The sequence below is a fragment of the Sciurus vulgaris genome (assembly GCF_902686455.1).
Source record: "Sciurus vulgaris genome assembly, chromosome: 11".
Classification (NCBI taxonomy): domain Eukaryota; kingdom Metazoa; phylum Chordata; class Mammalia; order Rodentia; family Sciuridae; genus Sciurus; species Sciurus vulgaris.
The window spans coordinates 21,497,376-21,513,965 of record NC_136472.1 but is presented as its reverse complement, the minus strand read 5'-3'; the positions used below and the strand labels follow the sequence as shown (position 1 = coordinate 21,513,965).

The following is a 16,590-nucleotide window of genomic DNA, read 5'->3' as shown; positions in this document are numbered from 1 at the left end:
TTGACAAATATGTATTTTTACCTGGGGAATGATTATTATATTCTTATTGTAATAAATGTAAACTTTGCATAAAAACATAAATGATAAATCAATCATGACTTGAGATCTTTCATTTAAGAAAATCAATATTTTCTTTCAATCTACATGTTCCCAGATACTGATAATACACACACTCTTCCACTATGGCATACTTCTATAAAATGTCACATGAAATTTTAGATTATTGCCTTTTTTGTTTTTCAAAAATAATTTTATGTTTTTTATACATTTGCATTTGTCTTTACATGTCAGGAAATGTTTGGAATTCTTTACTGCAACTGCCTCAAAATATTGAATTGTGCCCTCTCTCTATTATTATGGCAATTTCAGCATGTTAGAATTTTCTTTATTAACCATGTACTGTGCCTGGGGTGGATGTACTCCAGTGACTTAATGAATTTAAATTGAGAGTACAGTTTGCTTCTAATTTTAGTTGTAATATAAAATGTATAATAGGCATTCTTGAACAATACATATTTAAAATAATTATTCTCATACAAACATTTGAATAAGATGAGATGTCCTTGATAGTGTTGGTAAAGTAAAAGTATATTTATTTTTCTTTGAGAAGAACCACAAAAAAATCCAAACTACTGCACCAATAGGATATAATACTGGAAGATGGGAAAAGTATACAGACCAGGGACTGGAGGAATAAAGAACTTACCGGTGAGTAAAATTCCAATAAAATCACTTTCAAAAAGGCTGGTTCTTGATATAATTTCTTATAATAATAATTATTATTATTATTAATATTTTGGTACTGGGAATTGAATTCAGGGGCACTCAACCACTGAGCCACATCCCCAGCCCTTTTTTGTATTTTATTTAAAGACAGGGTCTTACTAAGTTACACAGGGCCTTGTTAAATTGTTGAGACTGGTCTTGAACTTGTGATCTTCCTGCCTCAGCCTCCAAAGTTTCTCTAGCAATGACCCTGTTAAAACACATTTCTGCCTCCTACACCTCTGTACTTTATTCTGAATTGATTTGGATTGTCCATCTATTGCTATAATCATGCAATTTTACATTTTTTAGTTTTTTGTATGATGATTTATATTCATTAATCTTGAAATGTTAAACCAACCTTGTATAGGAATTTAATCCTTCATGGTCATGTTCTATAATTCTATGTATGCAAAATTAGGATCAATTTGATTGTAATTATATATGTATATATAATGTCAACTCTCTTGTAATCTGCCATTGGTTATTCTCATTTTAAAACTATCATTTTGATTGATTTATATGAGATGAAGTGTCTAACTTTCAAAATAAGAAAGTGAAACTCATTGTAAAGACAAAGTATCCAAAATTCAAAATAAGAAAGTGAAACTCACTATAAAGCATAATTAGTAGAATTCTCAATTTATCATACTTAAAATTCTAAAGAGTTGGCTTAAAGTTTTTAATATCCCTTTTTAAAATTCTGAAATGATATTTAATTTTAACATATAAATTTCTTTGAGTATAATGAAGTACTTTCATAAAAAACTCACAAGAATAAATTATTATTTAGGACAATACCTTACAGAATAAATGACATCACAATATTTTAAAAGGAAAAGTTATCTCTATATAATTCCTAACTTTAAAAATGACATTGAAACTGTTTTTCTTTACTCAGACGTAAAGACGATAGAAGTTATGATATTTGCTGGTAAATGGATGGAACTGGAGAACATCATGTTAAATGAAATATGCCAGACTCAGAAAGTCAAAGGTTGAATGTTTTCTCTCATACGCAGAAGCTAGACCAAAAAAAGGGGGAAAAGAGGGTGTAGGGAAATCCCATGAAATCAGAAAGGATATCAGTGGAGTAGAGGAAGGGAATTGGGGCAGGGAAAGCAGGACATGAAAGGTTAGGAACTTTGGAATGAAATCGACCAAGTTTTGCCACATACATATATGAATACACCACAGTGAACTTCACCTTTATGGGTATAAAGAGTTAATTTTAAAAATACTCTAAATAAATAGAAGGAATATGAGCAGATGAATTTAAATGCGAGAAGGGAGGAAGTACTAGGAATTGAATTGGAGAAACTTATATTCCACACATGTATAGTTATGTCAAAATGAACCCAGAAGTTATATGTAACTGTAAAGCACTAATAAAAATAAAGTTAAGGAAATTAATGTTCACAAAGACTGGGACTATGGCTGAGTGGTAGAGAGCCTGCTTGACACGTGTAAGGTTCTGGGTCTGATATGATTTTTTTTAAAAAAGATCATTATCATTCTGATACAAAACAAATCAAATGAGAAGGAAAATGGAATCGTCATGTTTGAACATGAATGTTATCTTTATCGTTCTTAATAAGAAACTATCTTCTGTAAAATTATGTTTTTCAGAGGAAAAAAATCACAGATTTGGTATTCCTAAAAATAGAATACATCATTTTATATTCTGGATCATGGAAGTCAATAAATACAAAAAAAAATTCAAGAAATATTTTGATCATTCAAAGCAACTTACTACAAATATTTGGTTATTTATGTACTGGATTAGTAACACAAAACATGCTATATATACATAGACTTATAAGATACTCAATATATTTCAAATTTATTTTCATTTTCATCCATCACAATGAAGAAAGAAATCCAAACTTGCAAGCTCAGGATATACATTTTGGGCTTAACATGTGTTTGCATTTTAGATGTTTACAAAAGATTGATTCCTGGGGTTTTAGAGTATGCTGTAAATATACAGGATGTCAGCACAAAAATCACATCCACAGAAAACAATTCACATTTATTTTCTTGTATTTGGATGAACTTCCTATGTGACATATATGTATATAAAATGTAAATTGATGTTTCTGATAACCATAAAAACATCATCTGTTCTCCCAGAGCCTTTGGCCAAAGCCATCTTCCCCAGCAGCCGCCCTGTGGAATTCAGGTGGCTCCATCCCCACTAGGTCTTATCCAAGAGCAAGAATGCTCATGACAGCACACCACCACCGAGCCCTGTCCCTGTTTATTGAAGAATATTCAGCCTCCAACTTGTGTTTTAGAGACCCTTTGCCTTTCTCCATATTTCCCCTGATTCTCATCTACGTCAGACCTGGAATATAATAGTGCTAGGCTTTGCTCATATTAAATTCTTGTTATGGTTTATGTATGAGGTGTGTCCCAGAAACTCCTGTTAATGCAGTCATATTCGGAGGTGAAATTACTAGATTACCAGAGCTGTAACCAAATCAGTCCATTCTCCCTTCTTTCTCTCTGCTTTCTGATTGCTCCATGAATAGAGTAACTTTCTCGGTTTGACCTAATCTCACTTGATGAGCTGCTTCACCTTGGTCTGAAAGCAAGAGTGTCAATCACCCCTACAACTCCCAGAAAAACCTTTCCTTCCTCTGAATTCCTTCTTGATGGGTATTTTGGTAACAGTGACACAAAGCTGATTATAACAACATGCATGCTGTATTTAGTGTGATTTATTTTCTGCTACCATTATCCTCGGTAAAGAATTGATGATTTATGTTTTGCTAACATTATCCTCAGGAAAGAACTGATAGTTTTATCATCAACAACATAGATGCTATGGTAAATTACATCTCTAGTCTGTGCTAAATATAAACACTTCCAATCTGAATATACAAAAGATAATAACAACCCTGCAAGGCTATTCATTTTCAACTTAATTTCCTCATTTTTAGAAAATAGTTTATCGACATAACTGAGTTTTCTGTACTTGTGCACATTCCACATTCTAAATTGAACCCAATAGTCATTTGATACAGGTTCTCTGTTTTGCTCTCTCTCTGTCTCTGATCTTCTGTGGTTCTAACACAAACTTCTCATACTTGCCTCAGTTCCTAATTTATTTTATTTTTTTTACTTTTTAGGGCCTCACTTAGTTGCTGAGGCTGGCTTATTTATTTATTTATCTATTTTTTATTGATTCTTTTTATTTATACATGACAGTAGAATCCATTTTGATGTAATTATACAGGCATGGAACACTGTGCGGAGCTGGCAGGCCACGCCCTGCTTCGCCACATGTTGAGCTAAGATGGCACCTGCCAGATGCTGGTGGCGCGTGCCTCTCCTGCATACATAACTGTCAGACAATACCAGGTGTATCAGACTAGATTACGTGGTGCTTCACCACTGGCCAAGTACACTTCCTAATTTGGTGCACTTTGCCCTATTGATTTTTGTACTTTATATTAACTGGGTTTATCCCCCTAATGAACGAGACTTGATCAGGCTTTTGTCTTGTCTCCCTTTCTCATGTCTTGTCTCTCTCAATCCCCGCTCCCCCCTCCAGGTTCCCGTTGCAGTCGTGCAGGTCAGAACAGAACACCTCTTTTTTCATTTAGGTGCCATTCTTGTGGATGTATGTGATGGTGAGAGTCACTGTGAGGTTTTCATATATGTGCATAGGAAAATTACATTAGACTCATTCCACTGTCTTTCCTTTTCCTATTCCTCTCCCTTTTATTTCAAATTAAACATTTTTCAAACAAAACATTGCCTTTTGACCATAAATTAACATTGAAATAAGTTATATAGTTTTACTTAAATAACATTGAGCTCAATGTGAGGACTGAGTGATGTTTCTGTAATTTAAACTGATTAGACTATTTAAAACTCTTGAGTAATATAAATATCAGTTAGTTATTACAACACTTGTTCAATGCTACTAAAAACCTTGAGGGCCTATGTGTAAATAGTTATGTTGTTGTGGGATTTACATTTTCGAGGAATAGTATGCACATTGTTGTATTATTTATAGTGTTAACAATGTTTTGCAAAAATATTATAATTTAAATAAATCAAATCAGTCCCTGTCATAACACTTTCAATTCTAAGTAATTATACATGCATTTTCCCCTCTTTCAACAACACTCATCACAAGTTCTTAACCCCTCCACAAGATTCTCAGTAAAGTTTTACTAGCCAGACACATTAGTTATACACCTACTATGAGTGGGTCACTTTAATTACAGTGACTCAGGAGACTGAGGCTCTTTCTTTTTGCAAAAACCTGATACTACACTATTGGCTTTTATTTGCATTGTACATTGAGCCCTTGCTCAGTGTTATTCTCTCCAGTACTCTACAGTGAGTTTTTGTGCATAGTAGTGGCAAGGTACCCATTTTTAGAGAAAGTAAGTCTTAATGCCCAAGCAATATTCATGTTTGCTAAAATTCCACTGGACAAAGATAATCATCTGGGCAAACCAAGAATCAATAAAGAAAGGATAAAAATAAAGGTATAGAGGCAAGTAGAAATGATTCTTCAGGCCATTGCTATGTATGTGTAAAATTATCTTTCAATAACTGTATAATTCCCTAGTATTTATGCATACTTATTAAAATATTGCTAAATATGAGCAATCACTTCTGCTTAAACAGTGATACAATGCACATTGTATTACATAATTGTTTGTAATAACCATTTTTGTACATAAATCCTTATGAATTCAGACTTTTAATTCTATGAGATAATTATTCATTAATGACATTGTCGGACATAAAACTGTTTTTTAAATTGAAAGTTGTAAGTTTCTAGAAAGACTTCAACCAAAATATGAAAAAGTTATGATTTCAGGACATAGTATATTTTCCATAATCTTTTTTATTTATACATCTCTATTTATAGTTCACAGTGAGAGAGAAGACTGATTTTTAAACTTAGAACATTGCCAAATGAAGTAAATAATTATCATAATTGATAAAAATTCGTTAAAAGAAAACGAAGATGGGCACGGTGGCACACACCTGTAATCCTAGAGATGCTGGAGACTGAGACAGGAGGATTGCAAGTTCAAAGCCAAGCTTAGCCACTTAGAGACCCTAAGCAACTTAAGGAGACCCTGTTTCAAAATTTAAAAAATGAATAAATAAAAAGGGCTGAGGCTGTGGTTGAGTGGTTAAGGATCCCTGGGTTTCATCTCTGGTACTGAAAAAAAAAAAGCAGCTAAATCTTAGCAAAAATTAAATGTATAAAACAATGATTCTGATATTCAAGTGTCTGGAATTGCTATCAATTTGGGCAGGAATTTTCTCAGTGCCTCTGAAACATCTTTGTTGGGTAGACTGCATATCACTGGATTAAGCATTGGGGTCAAAATGGTGTAGAAAAGAGAAAGCAGTTTGTCTGTTCCGTCATACTGATTGGATTTGGGTTTACAATTATGTAATACAATGACAGTGACTGATCCATAGAATAAAATTACAACTATCAGGTGGGAAGAACATGTGGAAAAGGCTTTGGTCCTTCCAGTGCTTGAAGGCAGTTTCAGGACGGTTGAGATCATTCTGCTGCAGGACCCAAGGATCAACATAAAGGGAATGGTGATAAGTAAAGAAGCAAACATATAGACCACTGTCTCATCAAATTGTGCCTCTTGGTGATATCATCTGAACATGCTCGGCTCACATCGTCTCATCCTGAGGGGTCCTGTGTTTGTGGAAGTAGTCCTTTGTGGTTGAGGGTTGACCATTGTGAAGACAAAGGCACTTTGTCTCATAGAAACTAAAATTACTTTGTTCAAATTATGGTGTTCTTGTCTGGCATTGTGGCTCACACCTGTAATCCCGGCAACTTGGGAGGCTGAGGCAGGAGGATCACAAGTTCAAGTCTAGTCTAAGCAACTTAGCAAGGCCCTAAGCAACTTAGAGAGGCCATGTTTCAAAGGAAAAATATAAAAGGGCTGCAGATGTGTTCAGTAGTAAAGCACCTCTGGGTTCAATTTCCAATAACTATAAAGTAAAAAATAAAAATTAAAAAATCACAATGTTATTTCACACAAAATGAGAGGCCTTGGAGAGAAAAGTGTAGATTTGTGTTTCCAAATCTACTGTTGTTCTTACGAAGGAGGCATTTTCCACGCTGTTTCCACTCTTGTCTTCACCACATCAGGAGAAGCACCCTCCCGGCTTCTGTCCTCAGCAGTTTTCCTTAGCCAGGAGGTGATACCATCTCTCAGTTCTGAGTAACAGATAGTCATACCTTGAGTTTTAACCAATGTGACTGTGATTTACTCATATGTTCCTGTAGGAAAAGTTAACTAACGAAAATTTGCATATAGTATAAATTTGGGACTGTGAAAGGTTCTAATGAAAGTCACCTCAAATCAGAAAAAAATAAATTATGCCACATGTAAATGAAATATATTTATTACACAATTTACTGGGTATATGTTTTCCTTTCTCTCTCTCTCTTTTTCTTTTCTCTTTCTATTACATATTCAACAAAACTTGTAATAAAGCATGTTTTTTGCGAAATCCATGGCTTTTCTTTCCTATTAATTAACTTGCCATGTGTATTTTATTTCTTCTTTGCCTTTTATGCCAACACTTTTACTAATATTGCAATAAATTTACCTAGAGCTAGAATTTGTCCAAGCTACAATTCCTTCCTTACAACTGGGGTTTCATCTCTCCTGTACCACTTCATTCTTCATAGGTCACAAACCCCTCCCAAACTCACAATATGTATATATGTAATCATCCCATTTCCTGATTTAATTGTTATTGCTCAGTTTTTCACTTACGCCAGTGATTAAACCTTAGCGCAGCATATCATTATTTCTGGTTGTTCTTAAATCCATGCTTTTATTTTTCTCCAAGTTTTTGAAGGATGATTGGCAATGAAAAGTTACATACATTTAAAGCATAGAGCTTGATTTGTTCATATATGTATGTAGTTTGAAACTTTACCACAACCAAGCCAAAAACCATGACCATCACCCCATACAGTTGCCATTTATACTAGTGTGTGTGTGTGTGTTTGTGTGTGTGTGTGTGTATGCATGCTTGCATGTGTTGGAAACACTTAAGATCTAACCCTCTAGAAGATTTTGAGCCTACAATACATTATTGATAACTGTAGTCCAACATGGTATATGACAGAAATTGAGAAATAGTTTATCCTGCAGAAGTGAAACTTTGCGTCCCTGGATTAGCATGTTCCCATTTCCACCTCCTCCAGCGACTGATGCCTACAATTCTACTTTGTTTCTAGGAACTTGACTATTTCTAATTCCAAAGTGAGGTCAAGCAATATCTGTCTTTCTGCTTCTGGGTTTTTTCACTGAGCATAATATCTCAGTTTCATCCATGTTGTTGAAAACGGCATTATTTCCTCCTTTTCCTTACTTTTAGTGACTGAATAAATCTCTTTCCTCAGCAGAAAGACATTTATCAGAGCTTTATTTGATGAAAACATTTTCAGGTATAAAGGGATTAGCAATGTGCTATTGGTAGGGATCCCTAGAAAACAACTAAATTACGCATTTCAATATAGGAAAAGATGAATGAATGTTGGGAGCTAATAATGTAGAGTTTAAAGAACTAGTAGATAATTTTGAAAATAGTAAAAACTCAAAATAGCACATTATAAGTCTATTTAAGTTAGGTTCCTTCAGTGTTCAGTTTAAATATTAGATGCAGTCTCTTTTTATGTGATTTCTCATTGTCTTGCAGTCTTGTCTGGGCTTCTTGATGTGGAAATGAAAATGTTTCCATTGTTAGAGAAAATAAGCACTAATGTTCAAGTGCCATTTGTTTGCTAGTCACATTGGCTAAAGCTAACTCACATGACTAAACCAAGAGTCCACATATGAAAGAAAAAGAAACAAGACATGGGTACAAGAATCAACAATTTTGGGGCCATTACTATATATGGGTGATATGAACACTTAATTGCACTGTTACATAAATGTCATATATTTGTCATACTTATTAAAACATTTCTCAATATAACCATGAATTTTTCCACATTTAAGAAAATAGTACTGCAATAAACATTATATTATAAACTTATGTGTAGTCATTTTTTTGTATCTATACATGCACTTATTTGTATGAGATAATTGTTTAGTAATATCTGTAGAATCTATCATATTTTGTTTTAGTAATGGATGTTAATGTACAGTGTGGAAAACCATCAACTTTGAAAATACTACATATTATATCATCTTCTCTAGTCACATGATTGTATTTACTAGTTTACAGTGAGGAGAAAAACTTTATTTTAAAAGTATAGCATTGGTGATTAGTAAGCACAAATGTCATAATTCTGAGGAAACAAAGTTCATTAAAGAGGAATTACATTATTTATTTGTAAATTAGGGAAAGATTTTAATTAGTTTCAAATTAGGTATTACAAAGTTAGTAATATAAGGCATTAATATTTGCTACATTAATTGTCTCACAATGCTAACAATTTGGGAAGAAATTTTCTCAGTGCCTCTGTAACATCTTTGTTGCATAGACTGTATATCACTGGATTGAACATTGGGGTCAAAATGGTGTAGAAAAGAGACAACATCTTTTCTGTTCCTTCATACTGATTGGATTTGGTGTTTAAATAGGAAATACTGGCTGACCCATAGAATAAAAATACAACAATCAGGTGGGAAGAACAAGTGGAAAAGGCTTTGGTCCTTCCAGTGTTTGATGGCAGCTTCAGGATGGTTGAGATAATTCTGCTGTAGGACCCAAGGATCAGCATAAAGGGAACAGTGACAAATAGCACAGCGAATACATAGACCACCATCTCATTCACAGAGATGTCCCCGCAGGCCAGTTTGAGCATTGGGAATGTCACAGAAGAAGTGGTTGATTTGGTTGGATTCACAGAAGGGCAGAGAGAAAATCTGGCAGGTTTGCCCTACCTGGACAGGCATTCCAATGACCCAGGAACCAACTCCCAGCCGGACACAGACCTCATGGCTCATGACTAGAGGGTAGTGCAGAGGGTTACAAATGGCTACATAGTGGTCATAGGCCATCACTGCCAGAAGGAAACATTCTGTGGCTCCCAGTATGAGGAAAAAGCACATTTGTGCAGCACAAGCCAAAATAGAAATACTTCCCTTCTGGGTCCAGAGATCCACAAGCATTCTGGGAAGAGTAACAGACACATAACGGATTTCCAGGAAAGAAAAATTACTGATAAAAAAGTACATGGGGGTCTGCAGAGTGGACTCTGCCCTCGTGATTAGAATGATGATACCATTCCCCAGCAGGATAACCAGATAGATGACTGAGAATGTTCCAAAGAGAAACCAGTGCAATCTGGGAATCTCAGAAAATCCCAAGAGAACAAATTCCACTACTGAAGTGAGATTAGTTTCTATGATTTTCACATTTTCTTTCTGTGGATTTACAGTTCTTGACTGCATTTTCTTCATTGTGAATTGGCTTAGTATGTGAGTTTTGATCTTTCTAATTTCTTAGTTTCATTCTGAAGCTTACATCCTGTTCTTCGGGGAAATTTGATGTGAAATGAAGAGTAATGAACACATCTAATAAAAATAAAAGTAATGTGATTAATAAAATGTTTTTAAATATGAGCTGTTTATTTTAGATCGACTTTCTGATAAGAGCACACAATAAGATCCATAGAGACGTAGGTTTTGATTAAATATAATAACAGAAAAGATAATGCACATTAGTTTTGTGTTCCAGTCAAACTGTACAATTCTTCTCCAGTCTCCCTTTCTCGTGCTTTCATTTTTAAACCAGGAAATTTGTCCAACTTCTATATTTAGAAAAATTATTTTTCTCTTTTCAAATACTGTTTATCCCCCTAGTCTCAAATATCTAGGAAGTCTTTGTTTTTTGTCGATTTTATTTTCCTTCCATTCACACATAATCTCAATCTCTCACACTATTATATTCCAATAGAACTTCATTCTTCCATCATTTGTCATACAGGGAGCGGGTTCTGTATTTTCTCCCACGCTTATGAGACTGTACACACTCCTTGTCTGAATATATACCTAGGTCATTAGATCAGGAAATCTTTAGGAGGATCTTTCTAATCACCATCTCCCATATGGTAATAACTATGTCTCATTGTATTAATCAACAACTTCAAGACATACAATTCATTTAATTCAACATAGTTTTGTATTACCCAAATACATTCACAATTATTACTTTACCAGGTTAGATAGAATTCAACATTCAATGTTCTTTATAAGCACTTCTAGATTTCTATCCCATTACAACAACTTTCCACTCACATGTCCTCCATTACAAAAGCTAATCCTTAATAAAAAAGCAAAGCCACCTTTTCCTTCTTCTGACCATGGCCTGGGTCATCTGAGATAAACTGACTCAAGAAGAGTGCATATCTCTTTGTTCTCACAGTTAATTTCGCATGACTCTAAAGAGGAAAAATGCAAATAACTCTTAAAGATCCTATATTCTACCACATTTTTTTTTTGCAATTTGTGTAAATAGTATTTTCTGTAACATCTACCTCACTCCATGGACACCACCTGCCCTCCCTATTAACTGCTTATCCTACCTTATTTTCTTGAATAGGAAGTAAGGAAGTAAGAATCAATTGATAAAAATTTAGAATATTCTCATTAAAAAAATCCTCCTTCCTGCATTTGACTAAATAAGCTTTCTGTTTTTTATTGTCTTTCAGATCCATTCAGATGAAGTTCTTCATTGGAGTTTCCTCTGAAAGATCCTCATCTGTCATTCCACCACAATTCCGCCCTCCCCAGAGGAACATTGACAGTGATCTATTGTTACCACACCTACATGAACTCTGTCAGTCTGTCATGGCTTCTGGTGTACTAGCACTAAAGCTTTGGGAAGTGGGGACTTGGTGGCTTTAATTCGTAGCAGGTGACTCCTTCTGGGGATGCATTTCAAGTTCTCTAGAGCTATATAAACCTGAGCTAGCTAGCACATACCAATCAGTGCTTAAAAATTTCAAATATGTTGCTTCTTCTCAGTTTCATTCCTGGCCCTTAGTTATATCTACTTTCTTACTTCTTGAATTGCCCTAGCAGCCTGACCCCACAGAACTTAATTTTGCACAGAACAGCAGGTGAATATTTAAAAGATGTGAATCCATCATTAGACATCTCTTTTAGATGTAGTTCCATGGATTCTCCTTGTACTTGAAATAATATTTAAACTCCTTTTCATTGATTACAAACTGGTGTATAATTTGGTGCCTGGAAATCTTTTTAACTTCATCTGCTAAATTCTCTGCTGATTTGCATTTTGTCAATATTGAGTTCTATCTCCTAAGAATGGAAACTTAAGGGTAGTTTCCTTTTATTTCTTCTGACCATGCGGCTCATTGTGTGAATATTCCAAATTTATCTCAAATGTCACTTCATCAAAGACCAACACAATTATCTTTTAAGATTATATTATTATTACTGAATTGTATTAATACAAGTAAGTTAATTGTTGCCTTCTGATTTAAAATAACTTGTTAATCCTACTTTTCATTACATCTGAGAAATTAGATTCAAAAAGTTCACAAAATTTTCCCAGATTTTCACAGAATTTTGGATTCCAACTCTATTTTTTTCCTCTTACATACCTTTGGTTTGATATTTCAAAAATAAGTAGCTGTATAGAGCTCATTCTTTTTTTTTTTTTAAGTAGGTAATTTTTATGTATTTTGCTGGTTCTTTGGAAGAAACATATGAAAATTCTTCAAAATCTCTATTACCATTTGCATTAGTCAGGTTTGTGTGATTGTGGTCAAAATACCCAACATAACAACTTATGGGAAGAAAAGTTAATTTTGATTCATGATTCTAGAGGTTTAGTCTAGGGTGAGCACAGTCTATTGCTCTGGGTTGAAAGTGAGCCAAAACATCATGGTGGAAGGGCCTGGGTGAACAATGCTCATCCATTCCCGCAGCCAGCAAGCACAGGGAGGGAGGGGGAAAGGGTCACAGGGAAGTTGGACCCTTCCAGGGCATTCCCCCAGTGACCCATCTCCTCCAGCCATGCCCCACCTGCCCAGAGTTAACGCCCACTTAGTTCGTTCAAACTGGCATAGGCTGATCATGTTATAGCGCTCACAATCCAATTATTTCACCTCTTAATATCCCACCATTAACATAGGAGCTTGTGGGAATACCACATATCCAACCATAACACCATTATTAAGTTGGTTGCATGCCATGCACTCTACCACTGAGCTGTATCCCAAGTCCTTTCTAATTTATATTTTGAGTCAGCCTCACTAAGTTGCTGAGGCTGACATGGAACTTATGATCCTTCTGCCTTAACCTCCCATGCGCATCACTGCATCACTGGCTGTATATTTTGAACTGATTATTTTCTCATACTCCTGAAAATAAAACATTGTCTTAACATTGACGTTTGAACATTTTCTGTGTTTTTGCCAGCTTGAAATATTTTCTTCCTTCTTATTTTCACATTGTTTCCTAAAAATGTTTTCATTATCACTTCACTTTATTATCAAAGGCTTTTAGATCTAGAAGGTAGAAATTAGTATTCACCATTTAACTCACTGCAGACAATTCAAATTACCTGTGGATATCATAACTCCTCCCTTGTCTTTACCTTAGGGAGAAAAATAAGTAGTGCATTGGTCCTTGGGAATGTTTGTGAAGCAGATAGGTATTCTACATACACACTGTTGTGAGGAGGAAAACATCATGAGAACCTTGAGCAAACTGTGAATCCCAACTCAATTAGCCATTAGGCTAATTAGCTTCCTTAAAACCTCTTCCAATCAGTCTTGCCCATACCGTAGTCTGGCCTACGAATATATTCACTGACTGGTCCTTGGAGTTCTCATTCACATGTTCACAAATCTTCTCTGCCCTTGACATTCTGTGAATGCTTTTTATTTTTATGAAGAATATAGGCAAAACTCTGTTCTACTATGTTACTCTACCTGTGATCTTGAATTAAGTTGAAAGTAGAAATTAACATGAGAATTGGTTATTTTTTTACAAAGAGAGGTAATTACAAACACAGTGAGAATCTAGAAGCATAAACATGAATTTTCAAAGAGAAAAATTGCATTCTTATTTATTGGTTAACTATAGATGATTTTGAAAAACCAAAACCCATCTGGAATTTTGCTCATTTTTAATCCTATAATATTCTGCTACCTTTCTTTCTTTTAGGGCCAAATTAAATATTCCCATGAACCACATCAAACAATACATAGAAAGTTTAGCAAATGTACTTATATATTGTGTTCCAGCTCCTGCCATGTTTATGGTCTTAATGATTGTAATCACATAAACAATGATAGGACATGGCTCAAATAATAAATTGTTGCTTATGAGCTGCAGGAATTTATAATTTGGATGAAAGAATTGCTTCATGTTTTCCTTACCAAACTGAGATTCCTAAGGAAATGGATTTGTGTAGGAATTATTTTATTTATAATGGCAACATTTCCTTTATCAACATTGCATAACATACTTAATATTCAATGCAACATTCTTCGATTTTAGTTTTCATATTTTTAAAATGAAAAATTTAACATCATTATAATCATTAAAAACATAAATTAGTTAGGAATTTACATATTTCAGATTCTTAAAACATATTAGTTTAAATTTTTAACTCAGAAAGTAAAATAAGTATGGGACAAACAAATAGTGGATTCGTTTTAAGACCAAAATATACTCATGATTTTAGATGTTTGATATTATTTATTAAATTGTGATCCTGAAATTAATAGTGCTGAAAAATAGAATATCAACATATGAGCAGTTTACCTGTTCAGTTTTGTTAAAGTTGCTTTCTTCTCATTGACATTTTTATATTTTGTAAATATTTAAATACACTGAGGTCTGAATCACTTTCAAAGAGGAACTCCACTTGCCTTTGAAGTGGTTAGTGCTCTTTGCAGAAGAAATAGTCACTTCTTTCCAATGGGGATATCTCATCTCCCTTGTGGCACATAAATTGCTAACTAACTCCACAAGTTTAAGGTTAATTTAGTATGTTTTTCAAAACATTTACTCCATAACAGACAAGACTTTCCTGACATCTCTCCATGGACTATAATTTCATAAAATATTGTTTTCCAAACAGAGTCAACACATGCATGTCTTCGAATAGACATTCCTCATTGTATGATGAGACCTAAAGGAAAATATTGACATTATTTTTTGCCTGAATTTCTTACTAATCTTAATTTATTTTCTGTAATTTTTGTGGATAGAACGTTTTAGCAAATGATGGCTCTTAATGAAATAATCTGAACAAGCCCAGTTTATATTCTCATCTTTGAGGGGTACTCATTGGTTTTGTAGCAGTGGACATTTATTGTTGTGGGGTAATTGCTCTGAAGACAAAAGCAATTTGATCTTAAAGAAACTAAAATTACTCTATTCAGAGTATGGTATTCTCTCAGACAGCAGGGGAGTCCCTAAATTAAAAAAAAAAAAAAAATGTGTATTAATGAACCTTAAAAGAACTAAAAACAAGTAACATCTGTAAAAATTTAAAATGCTTCTATCTCATTGCAAACTTTGATAATTTAGCATTTCTCAGTTCCAACTCTTCTACATTGTTCTTTATGGAGAGAAACACTCCAAGCTCCAAGCATGAAGTTAGAGCTTCTAGCTTCCTTTGACTTCTTTATTTTCTATTGAGTTTTGTTTCAATATCAGTACGTGATTGTTTCTGTGATGGGATTATTTTCCAGGGCTGCACCCTGCTCATATTTGCTATGTCAGGAGATGCTTCTCCAAGGTTCATCCTCACTTCCTTTCCGTAACCATAGGATGCTGCTTCCTTTCAGCTCTTTCACTACACCGGAATTTGGAAATGATAGATGCTTTAAATCTTTTACGCCTAATAGCAGAGACAAAGTACCCCCTGCCTCCACTCCCAGGGAGGTGGAACTGGATACCAGGGAGGTGGAACTGGATATCAGTTGACAAAAGGATGCTTGGTGTTTCTAACTCTAGATAATGTTCCCCTTTGTTCTCCACTGATTTCAAGCATAATTCTTAGCAGACAGCAGGTACTAGTAGGAACTTTGTGACTGAATTTTGGCCTCTATGACGGTGATAATATTGCATGCTCTTCAGAGAAAAATGACATCTAAATGTACAACATAGGTATAGTGAGAACCATGATTTTCTGACACAAATTCTGTAGCCAGAGAAAAATAAGACATACCATATTTTCTTTTCCACACATACAATAACTTTCCACCAGCTGGAGAGATCCCATAAGGGATTGTGCTGAAGCTGGAAAATGTTATTATTAACAAATGAAGATACATTTATTTATGGAAAGACTAAGAAAACAAGATATGCTGTCAGTAGTGCGTGATACTACCAAAGAACCATTAATTTTCAGATGCTACTTTTGCATAAATTCTTGTTTTCAATAGTTTCCTTTGATAGTTGTGACTTTGGTTTTACTTTTGATGATTATCTGCTTCATATTCAATGTATAGTGATGTCTTCCTCAATCTACTGTATATGTACATTCAGATTTTCTTTTTTTTCTATTTCTTGCTTTTTTTTCCCCAAAATAGAGTGATGAGTTTTATATTTCCATGCAGTAGTTTCTGGAAGCTTAATGTTGTTGACAGTAACTGAGAAATGCCAGATTTTTTAAAATTTTGGTGGCAGTCTTTAAGCTCATCTTTCCTGGGGTCTTACCAAGTGCTGCAATGCCCCAGTCATGAATTCACTAGTAATCAGTAACCATAGATGAATCACCACAGATCTCTGGCATGATCTCTGGCTTCTGCAGTGAGTTCCCATAGAAACAAATCACCTGGATGATTTTCCCAGCATACTC

The 16,590-nt window shown here is 34.4% G+C and overlaps 1 protein-coding gene across 1 annotated transcript; it reads right to left on the bottom strand.

Annotated features, from left to right (window-relative positions):
- Window positions 1-9,217: 9,217 nt before the first annotated feature.
- LOC306638899 (olfactory receptor 10AG1-like) lies at window positions 9,218-10,193 on the bottom strand (the record flags this gene model as incomplete). The annotated part of the gene is given in 2 exon segments (XM_079102349.1): window positions 9,218-9,608; window positions 9,610-10,193. Coding segments are annotated over 2 exon segments (975 nt in total).
- Window positions 10,194-16,590: the final 6,397 nt, after the last annotated feature.